This window comes from Ranitomeya imitator, chromosome 1, assembly GCF_032444005.1.
Source record: "Ranitomeya imitator isolate aRanImi1 chromosome 1, aRanImi1.pri, whole genome shotgun sequence".
NCBI lineage: Eukaryota > Metazoa > Chordata > Amphibia > Anura > Dendrobatidae > Ranitomeya > Ranitomeya imitator.
The window spans coordinates 118,360,480-118,373,508 of NC_091282.1; the positions used below are offsets into that span (position 1 = coordinate 118,360,480).

General features: G+C 42.5%; 1 protein-coding gene across 2 annotated transcripts in view; it reads right to left on the reverse strand.

Annotated features, from left to right (window-relative positions):
- Positions 1–1,088: 1,088 nt before the first annotated feature.
- The window catches only part of IQGAP2 (IQ motif containing GTPase activating protein 2), a 416,134-nt gene continuing 404,193 nt past the window's right edge, over positions 1,089–13,029 (reverse strand). For both annotated transcript variants that reach the window (XM_069750108.1, XM_069750099.1), the window contains 4 exons: positions 12,775–12,935; positions 10,962–11,105; positions 10,095–10,203; positions 1,089–2,240 (listed from right to left, as the gene is read on the reverse strand). In XM_069750108.1, the coding sequence (XP_069606209.1) occupies positions 2,127–2,240; positions 10,095–10,203; positions 10,962–11,105; positions 12,775–12,935 (528 nt within the window). In that variant the 3' untranslated portion in view covers positions 1,089–2,126. The remainder of the gene's footprint in view (positions 2,241–10,094; positions 10,204–10,961; positions 11,106–12,774; positions 12,936–13,029) is intronic.

A 13,029-nucleotide genomic window follows, 5' to 3' on the forward strand; every position in this document is an offset into this window, starting at 1 on the left:
AATTACCTGTTCATAACAGGTGCCCATACTTATGCACTTGTCAAATTTTGTTTGAATGCAGATTGCACATTTTCTGTTAGTACAATAAACCTAATTTCAAGGCAGAAACATTACTGTATCCAACAGTTATTAGATATATGAAACTGAAATAGCTGTTGAAAAAAAACAATTTTTTATAAAACATTAAGCTTAAGATTAATAGGGGTGCCCAAACTTTTTCATATAACTGCATATGCCTACCAGGAGCCAATAAATTCTTATGTCTTCACTAATGTATTTTGCCAGGAGCCCATACATTCTGAGGTCTTCATTAATATAGAATGTAATTCCGTAGAATGTAAGTCCGCAAGGACAGGGTCCTCACCCCTCTGTACCAGTCTCACTGTAAATTCTTTTACTGTAAACGATATCTATAACTCTGTACGTAACCCCTTTCTCATGTACAGCACCATGGAATTAATGGAGCTATATAAATAATAATAATAATAATATATACCTACCAGGAGCCAATACATTCTGATGTCTTCATTATTATATACCGCCAAGAGCCCATACATTCTGCTATCTTCATTAATATATAACGCCAGGAGCCCATACATTGTGATGCCTTTACCAATATATACTTACCAGGAGCTCATAAGTTTTAGGCTCAACTACACAGAGAGATATACACACACAGATTGATAGATAGATAGATAGATAGATAGAAGATAGATAGATACAAAGACAGATAGACAGACACACAGACAGACAATAGAGGACTTACCACTAGTCCATCTCCTCTTCAGTTTTCCCAACTCATGCAGAGTACAAAACCTGTGGTGACATAAGTCACATGACAGGTCACATGAGTGATGCAACCAAAGGTCCTGGAGTCCCACAGCGTACAATACCTGTGGTGATATCACGGTCACATAATGGTGATGTCACCAAAAGTCCTGAAACAGTCTCCACATGAAGCTACAACTCTTGCTGCAGAAGCTGGAGGCCTCCAAAGGAATTGGGGCCCTGAGCAATTGCCTAGAGACTCCCTAACGCCGACCCTTACCCACAATTTTCAACATAAAAAAAAAACGAACAAGTGAAACTTAACATATAATCTCTTTTTAATGAAACAATGAATTTGATTGCATTAAAAAATAAAGAAAATTACAAAGACTGAGCAGTTGACATATAAAAAGGCACAAAAAAACACAAAACTGTGTAGCCTATTCAGTGATGGAGAGAAAGCAATGTACCACAATGCACCGCTTTTTCCCCCTTGACACATACCAAACCTCTGGAACTAAAACAGCTATCACCACCCTAGTACCTCATTGCCATTCAGTATGACTGACAGAGAGCAGAATACAAGGGCCAACATAGGCAGTAGTGCATTCAATCAGAAGTCAGGTTCATGCAATGTTTACAGTAAATATACCGTATATATTTTTTCTCCCATTTTATAAATTATGTGTTACTAATAACAAAAAAAAAAATTACAAAATTCCCCAAAAATTCACCTTTGCAATGATACTTTGACAGCCATGAGCACTGACTTTGTTTTTTTTTGTTTTTTTGTTTGTTTTTTTAAATCTGATGTGTCACGTTAGGTTGAAGATTTTCATTCCCTACTGCAAGCGTAACCCCACTACAAATGATAAAAAGTACTTTGCTTTTACTTAAACACAACCATTTTTTTTACATTTTTGTTTCTTGGATTCATCACTATATTAAAAATAGATAACACATTTTTATAGTGTATTTTAATTTTTAAGTGAATTTAGAAATCTAATAAAATCGAAAGTGTCTACATGAATGTGTTTCCCACTGTATAAATCAATATTACCTGTAACATGTGCAGATGCTAAAGTGCAATGATGCACTGCAAACTCCTTTCAGAGAGGGAAGGGTTAAAACATTTCAATGCTCAGGGGAGCCTGGATTCCCCTGTCATTGAAGGGGTTAAAAGGCACCTCAATACAATCAATTTCGAAATTTTGGTTACTTTCGACATTTTTATTTTAATTCCTAATAGATTTTGCTCTCAAAGTGACTTGAATTAATATATTAAATTAAAAAAAAAAGTTACAAAAAAATAAATTTTGATTCTGATTTAATCCAAGAGTTCACTTGAATTTAGATTATTATTTTCCATAAAATTTCCTGTTTAGAAGAAATATGAGAAGATTCACATTGACTTTTGCCTTGTCAAACATTTTCATTACAGCAACACCGTCATACTGCATTTGTAGCAGGTCCTGAAATAGAGAAAAGGGAGGCAATATAAAAAAAAATGTTTTAAATAAAGTTAGTAAGGATAAGGAGATGGATGAAAAATTTTGAAGAAATTTGGAAATTCTATTTGCATTCAATTTATTTGCTGGCAAAATCAATTTTTTATGCTTTTAGGTCTCTCCAAACCCCATAGTATAATAAACAGAGGGGTTAAAAAAAAAAAAAAAAATAGATTACACTCACTTTGCCCCTTCACCTATCCTTGTGTCAGAGCTCCCTGCCCAGTTCACCGCTGGCTCACTTCCTCTCTCCAGCTCCAGTGTTCTCTTCTGTCTTCAATCTCCTTCACACCTCTGTCCTTACGTTACATCATGACACGTGTTACCCAGTGATGTCATAGAATCTTTTCAGGCTCAGCCAGCATAGAAAAGTGAAGATAGAAAAGAAGCCGCGATCCAGAGGGAGAAAGCGAGTCAGCAGGGGTTTGGGCAGGGCAACTGCAGCACCAGGGCAGGAGTGGGGTGAAGTGAGTATAATGGCTTTTTATTTATTTATTAATCTATTAACCACTTCTCAGCCAAAATCAAGCAAAATGGTGGCCATCAGTCCATCATTCTGCTTTATTCAATTGAGTCACATGCCAACAAATGTGTGTGCTGGCAAATCCAAATTTTTGTCGAAATTCAAATTAATACACTCATCTCTAATATTTACACAATGGTAGTCACTTGTATAAAATGCCCCCCCCCCCCCCCCAAATGATTTTGTTTTTTTTTTGGTCATTGAACAAGAAACTGAGCTACAGAACATCAAGTCAATCACCGATGCACAAATGTGCTTAAAAAGGTCTTCACTTTTGCACACGGATTCCTACCAATCATAAAAACATTGGTCCCTTGTGTCCTGCTTTAACGAAGCAGTGGTTGCGCCTCATTAAGACTATGGGATTCACTGAGACAACTATGTGATGTACTTAACGTTCTCTCGGTCAGTCCCGTAGACAGCAAATGTAGCGGCACAGCGCATGTGCAGCTGCCACGCTATTAAAAGGAGAGACAAGGGACCCTTATTCTCATGCTGGGTGAGACCTAGAGATTGGATCCATATTGATCAGACTCTTATAAGCTAGCATGTAGATTGTTGTGAATTCTGTGGCCAGGCTCCCTCCTGTGGTCATGAGTGGTACTTCGGTTGGTTCTGTCTATGAGCTTCCTCTGGTGGATGTGAGTGGGGCTGCGGCTTCTGAGTTTCCTTCCTCAGGTGACGAGGTTAAGTCGTTAGGTGCTGCTCTATTTAACTCCACCTAGTTCTTTGTTCCTGGTCTCCAGTCAATGTTCCAGTATTGGTCTTGCTTTCTCCTGGATCGTTCTTGTGGCCTGTCTGCCCTGCATAAGCTAAGCTTTGCTTGTGTTACTTTTGTTTGCTATATTTTCTGTCCAGCTTGCTATTTTGGTTTCTCTTGCTTGCTGGAAGCTCTGAGACGCAGAGGGAGCACCTCCGTACCGTTAGTCGGTGCGGAGGATCTTTTTGCCCCCTCTGCGTGGTTGTTTGTAGGTTTTTGTGCTGACCGCAAAGCTATCTTTCCTATCCTCGGTCTATTCAGTAAGTCGGGCCTCACTTTGCTAAAATCTATTTCATCTCTGTGTTTGTATTTTCATCTTAACTCACAGTCATTATATGTGGGGGGCTGCCTTTTCCTTTGGGGAATTTCTCTGAGGCAAGGTAGGCTTATTTTTCTATCTTCAGGGCTAGCTAGTTTCTCAGGCTGTGCCGAGTTGCATAGGGAGCGTTAGGCGCAATCCACGGCTACCTCTAGTGTGGTATGATAGGATTAGGGATTGCGGTCAGCAGAGTTCCCACGTCTCAGAGCTCGTCCTATGACAGTAACTATCAGGTCACTTTGTGTGCTCTTAACCACTAGGTCCATTGTGGTTCTGAATCACCTGTTCATAACAGTACTGGAGGCCCAAAGTACTAATGCATCTCAATAGAGGGAAAAGAGAAGTTCTGAGACCATTTTTTTTCTCTGTACTGTGTTTTGTCTTTCTTTTCCCCTAGACATTTGGGTGGTTCAGGACACAGGTGTAGTGATGGACATTAAAGATCTGTCTTCCTGTGTGGATCATCTCACTGCAAGAGTACAAAATATTCAAGACTTTGTGGTTCAGAATTCTATGTTAGAGCCAAGAATTCCTATTCCTGATTTGTTTTTTGGAGATAGAGCTAAGTTTCTAAGTTTTAGGAATAATTGTAAACTGTTTCTGGCTTTGAAACCCCGCTCCTCTGGTGACACAGTTCAACAAGTTAAGATCATTATTTCTTTATTACGTGGCGACCCTCAAGACTGGGCATTTTCCCTTGCGCCAGGAGATCCTGCATTATGTAATATTGATGCGTTTTTTCTGGCGCTCGGATTGCTGTATGATGAACCTAATTCAGTGGATCAGGCAGAGAAAAATTTGCTGGCTCTGTCTCAGGGTCAGGATGAGGTAGAGATATATTGTCAGAAGTTTAGGAACTGGTCTGTGCTCACTCAATGGAATGAATGTGCGCTGGCAGCAATTTTCAGAAAAGGTCTCTCTGAAGCCCTTAAGGATGTCATGGTGGGATTTCCTATGCCTGCTGGTCTGAATGAGTCTATGTTTTTGGCCATTCAGATCGGTCGACGCTTGCGTGAGCGTAAAACTGTGCACCATTTGGCGGTATCATCTGAGCATGGACCTGAGCCTATGCAGTGCGATAGGACTTTGACCAGAGCTGAACGGCAAGAACACAGACGTCAGAATGGGCTGTGTTTTTACTGTGGTGATTCCACTCATGCTATCTCCGACTGTCCTAAGCGCACTAAGCGGTTCGCTAGGTCTGCCACCATTGGTACGGGTACAGTCGAAATTTCTTTTGTCCGTTACTTTGATCTGCTCTTTGTCATCCTATTCTGTCATGGTATTTGTGGATTCAGGCGCTGCCCTGAATTTGATGGACTTGGAGTATGCTAGGCGCTGTGGGTTTTTCTTGGAGCCCTTGCAGTATCCTATTCCATTGAGATGAATTGATGCTACGCCTTTGGCCAAGAATAAGCCTCAGTACTGGACCCAGCTGACCATGTGCATGGCTCCTGCGCATCAGGAGGATATTCGCTTTTTGGTGTTGCATAATCTGCATGATGTGGTCGTGTTGGGGTTGCCATGGCTACAAGTCCATAACCCAGTATTGGATTGGAAATCAACGTCTGTGTCCAGCTGGGGTTGTCAGGGGGTACATGGTGATGTTCCTTTTCTGTCTATTTCATCATCCACCCCTTCTGAGGTCCCAGAGTTCTTGTCGGATTATCGGGATGTATTTGATGAGCCCAAGTCCAGTGCCCTACCTCCGCGTAGGGATTGTGATTGTGCTATCGATTTGATTCCTGGTAGTAAGTTTCCTAAGGGTCGACTGTTTAATTTGTCTGTGCCTGAGCACGCCGCTATGCGGAGTTACGTAAAGGAATCCTTGGAGAAGGGTCATATTCGCCCGTCGTCGCCATTCGGAGCAGGGTTCTTTTTTGTGGCCAAGAAGGATGGTTCGCTGAGACATTGTATTGATTACCGCCTTCTAAATAAAATCACGGTCAAATTTCAGTACCCCTTGCCGCTGCTGTCTGATTTGTTTGCTCGGATTAAGGGGGCTAGTTGGTTCACCAAGATAGATCTTCGTGGTGCGTATAATCTTGTGCGTATTAAACAGGGCGATGAATGGAAAACAGCATTTAATACGCCCGAGGGCCATTTTGAGTACCTGGTTATGCCATTCGGGCTTTCTAATGCTCCATCAGTGTTTCAGTCCTTTATGCATGATATCTTCCGAGAGTACTTGGATAAATTCCTGATTGTATACTTGGATGATATTTTGGTATTCTCGGATGATTGGGAGTCTCACGTGAAGCAGGTCAGAATGGTGTTCCAGGTTCTGCGTGCGAATTCTTTGTTTGTGAAGGGGTCAAAGTGTCTTTTTGGTGTTCAGAAGGTTTCATTTTTGGGGTTCATTTTTTCCCCTTCTACTATCGAGATGGACCCTGTTAAAGTTCAGGCCATTTATGATTGGACTCAGCCGACATCTCTGAAGAGTGTGCAAAAGTTCCTGGGCTTTGCTAATTTTTATCGTCGCTTCATCAATAATTTTTCTAGTATTGCTAAACCGTTGACTGAGTTAACCAAGAAGGGTGCTGATGTGGTCAATTGGTCTTCTGCTGCTGTGGAAGCTTTTCAAGAGTTGAAGCGTCGTTTTTCTTCTGCCCCTGTGTTGTGCCAACCAGATGTTTTGCTCCCGTTCCAGGTCGAGGTTGATGCTTCTGAGATTAGAGCAGGGGCTGTTTTGTCGCAAAGAAGTTCTGATGGCTCGGTGATGAAACCATGCGCCTTCTTTTCCAGGAAGTTTTCGCCTGCTGAGCGTAATTATGATGTTGGCAATCGAGAGTTGCTGGCCATGAAGTGGGCATTCGAGGAGTGGCGTCATTGGCTTGAAGGAGCTAAGCATCGCGTGGTGATCTTGACTGATCACAAGAACTTGACTTATCTCGAGTCTGCCAAACGGTTGAATCCTAGACAGGCTCGTTGGTCGCTGTTTTTCTCCCGTTTTGACTTTGTGGTTTCGTACCTTCCGGGCTCTAAAAATGTGAAGGCGGATGCCCTGTCTAGGAGTTTTGTGGCCGACTCTCCGGGTTTGTCTGAGCCGGCGGGTATTCTCAAAGAGGGGGTAATTTTGTCTGCCATCTCCCCTGATTTGCGGCGGGTGCTGCAAAAATTTCAGGCTAATAGACCTGACCGTTGCCCAGCGGAGAAACTGTTTGTCCCTGATAAGTGGACGAGTAGAGTTATCTCTGAGGTTCATTGTTCGGTGTTGGCTGGTCATCCTGGAATCTTTGGTACCAGAGATTTGGTGGCTAGATCCTTTTGGTGGCTGTCTCTGTCGCGGGATGTGCGTTCGTTTGTGCAGTCCTGTGGGATTTGTGCTCGGGCTAAGCCCTGCTGTTCTCATGCCAGTGGGTTGCTTTTGCCCTTGCCAGTCCCGAAGAGGCCCTGGACACATAGCTCTATGGATTTTATTTCGGATCTCCCCGTCTCTCAAAAAATGTCGGTCATTTGGGTTGTTTGTGATCGCTTCTCTAAGATGGTCCATTTGGTACCCTTGTCTAAATTGCCTTCCTCCTCTGATTTGGTGCCATTGTTCTTCCAGCATGTGGTTCGTTTACATGGCATTCCGGAGAACATCGTTTCTGACAGAGGTTCCCAGTTTGTTTCGAGGTTTTGGCGAGCCTTTTGTGCTAGGATGGGCATTGATTTGTCTTTTTCCTCGGCTTTCCATCCTCAGACAAATGGCCAGACTGAACGAACCAATCAGACCTTGGAAACATATCTGAGATGTTTTGTTTCTGCCGATCAGGATGATTGGGTGTCCTTTTTGCCTTTGGCTGAGTTCGCCCTTAATAATCGGGCCAGCTCGGCTACTTTGGTTTCGCCGTTTTTCTGCAATTCTGGTTTCCATCCTCGTTTCTCTTCAGGGCAGGTTGAGTCTTCTGACTGTCCTGGTGTGGATACTGTGGTGGATAGGTTGCAGCAGATTTGGACTCATGTGGTGGACAATTTGTCATTGTCTCAGGAGAAGGCTCAACGTTTCGCTAACCGCAGGCGCTGTGTGGGTCCCCGACTTCGTATTGGGGATTTGGTTTGGTTGTCATCTCGTTATATTCCTATGAAAGTTTCCTCTCCTAAATTTAAGCCTCGTTTCATTGGTCCGTATAGGATTTCTGAGGTTCTTAATCCTGTGTCTTTTCGTTTGACCCTTCCAGCTTCTTTTTCCATCCATAACGTATTCCATAGGTCATTGTTGCGGAGATACGTGGCACCTGTGGTTCCATCCGTTGATCCTCCTGCCCCGGTTTTGGTTGAGGGGGAGTTGGAGTATATAGTGGAGAAGATTTTGGATTCTCGTATTTCGAGACGGAAACTCCAGTACCTGGTTAAGTGGAAGGGTTATGGTCAGGAAGATAATTCCTGGGTCTTTGCCTCTGATGTTCATGCTGCCGATCTGGTTCGTGCCTTTCATTTGGCTCATCCTGGTCGGCCTGGGGGCTCTGGTGAGGGTTCGGTGACCCCTCCTCAAGGGGGGGGGTACTGTTGTGAATTCTGTGGTCAGGCTCCCTCCTGTGGTCATGAGTGCTACTTCGGCTGGTTCTGTCTATGAGCTTCCTCTGGTGGATGTGAGTGGGGCTGCGGCTTCTGAGTTTCCTTCCTCAGGTGATGAGGTTAAGTCGTTAGGTGCTGCTCTATTTAACTCCACCTAGTTCTTTGTTCCTGGCCTCCAGTCAATGTTCCAGTATTGGTCTTGCTTTCTCCTGGATCGTTCTTGTGGCCTGTCTGCCCTGCATAAGCTAAGTTTTGCTTGTGTTACTTTTGTTTGCTATATTTTCTGTCCAGCTTGCTATATTGGTTTTTCTTGCTTGCTGGAAGCTCTGAGACGCAGAGGGAGCACCTCCGTACCGTTAGTCGGTGCGGAGGGTCTTTTTGCCCCCTCTGCGTGGTTGTTTGTAGGTTTTTGTGCTGACCGCAAAGCTATCTTTCCTATCCTCGGTCTATTCAGTAAGTCGGGCCTCACTTTGCTAAAATCTATTTCATCTCTGTGTTTGTATTTTCATCTTAACTCACAGTCATTATATGTGGGGGGCTGCCTTTTCCTTTGGGGAATTTCTCTGAGGCAAGGTAGGCTTATTTTTCTATCTTCAGGGCTAGCTAGTTTCTCAGGCTGTGCCGAGTTGCATAGGGAGCGTTAGGCGCAATCCACGGCTACCTCTAGTGTGGTATGATAGGATTAGGGATTGCGGTCAGCAGAGTTCCCACGTCTCAGAGCTCGTCCTATGTTAGTAACTATCAGGTCACTTTGTGTGCTCTTAACCACTAGGTCCATTGTGGTTCTGAATCACCTGTTCATAACAGTAGATATACAGTATGTCTCCAATTCCTCGACATCCGTTTTACCAGGAAAGTTTACTGCACGTTGAATAAAAATTAGTATTATAAAGCATAATTAATTCCAGGGTGCATTATAAGAGGATTTACATGTATAAAAGATATAAACTAAATACAATAAACACAAACTAACAGTGACCGATGAGCCTTCTTAAAGGGAGTCTGTCACCCCCAAAATCGCATATGAGCTGCGGCCACCGCCATCAGGGGCTTATCTACAGCATTAGAGAATGCTGTAGATAAGCCCCCGATGTAACCTGAAAGATGAGAAATAAAGGTTAGATTATATTCATCTGGGGGCGGTCCCGCTGCGGTTTGGGTCCGATGGGCCTCGCGGTCAGGGTCCAGTGCCTCCTATCTTCATACGATGATGTCTTCTTGTCTTCTTGCAGCGGCTCAACAGGGCAGACAAAGTACGCCTGCGCCAGAGCCGCAGCAAGAAGACAAGAAGAGGATGTCATCGAATGAAGATAGGAGTCGCTGGACCAGACCGCGACGCCCATCAGACCCGGAAGGCAGCGGGACCACCCCTGCGTGAGTATAATATAACCTTTATTTCTCATCTTTCAGGTTACATCGGGGGCTTATCTACAGCATTACAGAATGCTGTAGATAAGCCTCTGATGCCGGTGGCCGCAGCTCATATACGATTTTGGGGGTGACAGATTCCCTTTAAGGTAAGAAAGAGGAATCGGTGCATCAGCGGGTTGTGATACTGAAGCGATAGTGGAATTATTGGAGGTTGAGCATGTATTACTCTCCCTATTTAGATTTGCAAGTCCCAGTTTTTTGTCCACAGATGCTCTTTCTCCGCCAACCTGTTATTGGTTTTTCACTTGCACATTGATTTCTGTACATTCTTCATGTATTTGATACCTGAAAGTGAAGCTGGACCTTTTCCATTTCAACCCCAAGAAACTTCGCCTTCACTTCAAAATCACCGACTGCATCTCCGGGCGTGATGTCAAAGAGAACATTTTTGAATCTAGAAGATAATAATTTGGTAAAAATTTAGTTGACTTCTATCATTCTAAACAATGTATGTCCATTCCAATACAAATTCCTGGAAGTAAGTTAGAGCGTTACAGATATGTTTCAAGAAATTTTCTCGTGTCCTCCAAGTACTAGACAAGGTATCACATTTCGAGCCACATAAGTCAATGTCAAGACTTAGTAAATTTTAGATTAAGATTAATGGAGGCTTAGTGCAATCTGCATTCATGGGCATAAGAGTCTTGTCTCTCTCCCTTCTACAGGGTCAAATTTCTCTCTAACCTTGTGCGTCCTCCTCCAAATGGCTAATGCTATCGATATTCATTAGATGACTGACACCTGAATGCTCATGCGGCTTAAAAGTTTCCCTTTTCCTTTTCTGCTTATTTTGAGTGCAGTGCCATAGACCTTACACATGGAGTGATGACAACAGGATCTTGGCTGCAGAGCTGACGCCTCGTCAAAGTGGGAACGCCTCGATCAGAGCTGCCGAGCTCACAGATTGGCTGCAGTGCCAATGAAGTGATGTCAGCTCCACAGTCAAAACCAGACACTGGGAGTAGGGGTGAGACTCACCCTTGGACCCAGGGAAGGCGAGTACAGGGCGGTTTGTTTCTTTTTTACATCCTGCAGAAGGTGATTAACTCTTAATGAAAGGGAACTACCCCTTTAATGTTAAAATACTGGTTTTCCCAGAGGGACAGTGATTCTATGTATTCATTATACCTTATTCCCACTACTCTTACTCACTGATTGGTCTGCAGGCCTTCTATTTCCAGGATGACACCTTTTTCATGTAATCTTGCTGCTGTATATTTAAGGGAAGATTGTTTTATTTTCTTGCTGCCTTTCTCTTCTCCTTTCCCATCCATTTTTATAGAACGCCTTGAATTCCTATGTGAAATATTTAAGCAATATGAAATATACCACATCAAAGAGTCACAGAATGTGAAAATGTTACAAATGCCAATCTCAAATTCCACCCAATGTCGCATGAATTAAAATTAGACTTCTCCCAAATATAGCAGATTCAGAATCCCCACGGATTTGGCTGGGTTCAAATGAGCGCCCTGTCAATGTGCTGTTTGTGCAAACAATGGACCACACACAGACAACATGGTGACCAGTAAAAATCACACAAGTACAAGGTACAAGAAAAAAAAAGCAGCCTGCACAAGTTTAGTGCAGTGCCCGGCCACAATGCGGATAAGCATGCAGAGCTGCGCATGCAACTGGCTCAATAATTTCAACCTTTGTCTGAAACTGCTGTTGCCCTTAATAACAAGTCTGTACTCCATATACACCGAGCAGACAGTAGACTACTACATCCAGACTGCACTACCTTCAATCAGAGGCTGAAGGGAACCACACTAATTTGAATTTAAAGAAGCCCTCCTCCCATCAAAATTATCCTCTTCAAATATTGAAATCACCATATTATACAGCACTGTGTACTTCCAATTGCTCATTTTGCCTTTTACCTAGTTAATGCTTCTCTTTTCCATTAGGTCTATAACATGATTAAAAACTGAACTGACTATCTGAATCCTTCCAAGCTTTATGTAGAAACAGGAGGTCTCTATTCCCTGCATGAGTCACTGCAAAAGTCCCTGGCAGGGAGAAGGAGCAGCTGGGTCTGGAGTTGAAAAGGGGAATAACTCATGCAGGGAGAAAAGACTTCCTGTTTCTACATAGAGCAGAAAAAAGAGAAGAATTAACTGGGTAGGAAAGCAAAATGAGCAATTGTAAGTACGCAGTGCTATGTAATATGATGAGTTCAATATATTTAGAAGATAAAAATTTATGGCAGGAGGAGGACTGCTTCTTTAACCAGTTGGTACTATGATTAACTTATGTTTCTTTGTGAACTAAAAGACAAAAATAAAGGGAATGTCTCATGAGAAACATTTATGTCAGATATAGGCGAGTCCCGTTCTAGCTGACATCCAACCACAAGAGAGAGAGGAGGTGGGGGAGCCTTTGCGCAGTCTTCATTCATTCATTCATTGCGATGGGTGTTCTCTTATTAACTATCCTGTGGAAAACTCAGTTTTAAAGGATTTTATACAGGATGGAATATGTTTTGCTTCCTGTCAATTACTGTGAAAAAGAAAGGCTCTGTAGGAAAGGATGGAAGCTCCTTGCAGTCAATGGGAATGAGTGCATTAGTCATCATTTAACACTTTGTTTTGCAGCTCTGATAAATGAATTGCTTACATACACTAATCATTACTGCTAAGAACTCAGGTTTCCCAGAAAGTGCCAGCCCAGGAGGATCTTTAGAATGACTATAGAATAACAAGTACACCACTTTTTAACATTACCTTCTTTATATGTTTTACCCAGAAAAAAAACAAAACCCAGTTTTTGCCTCTAAATGAAATGAGTACCGTACTTTAAAAAAAAATAATTTGGTTAAAACATCTCCTTAAATAGATTTACATTTTGAAACTTTTTTTTATTTCTAACGTTTGGGCTTGTGGAAGGTCTTTCTTCCCTTTTATCTTTTTTCCATTTTGAAATTGTATATTGGTAATAATGAACCTGTGTGAACAGAACATACTTCCGAGTTAAGTTGTCTAGACACGTCTTGATGTACGTGTTATAATAGGTTATCTGGTCTTCAAAGAAGGCAGTCTTGGAGTTTAGGGCATTGAGAGTCTGCTGAAGTTTTACAAGTTCAGCTTTTCGCCTTTGCCGGTGTCGCCTTTGGTTACGAATGTCCTGAGAGGATAGGAAAACAGAATATAGATTAAATTAGAGAATAACATCAGATGTAAAGCTGAAAAAAATTAAAATACAAAAGCAGATGATAAAT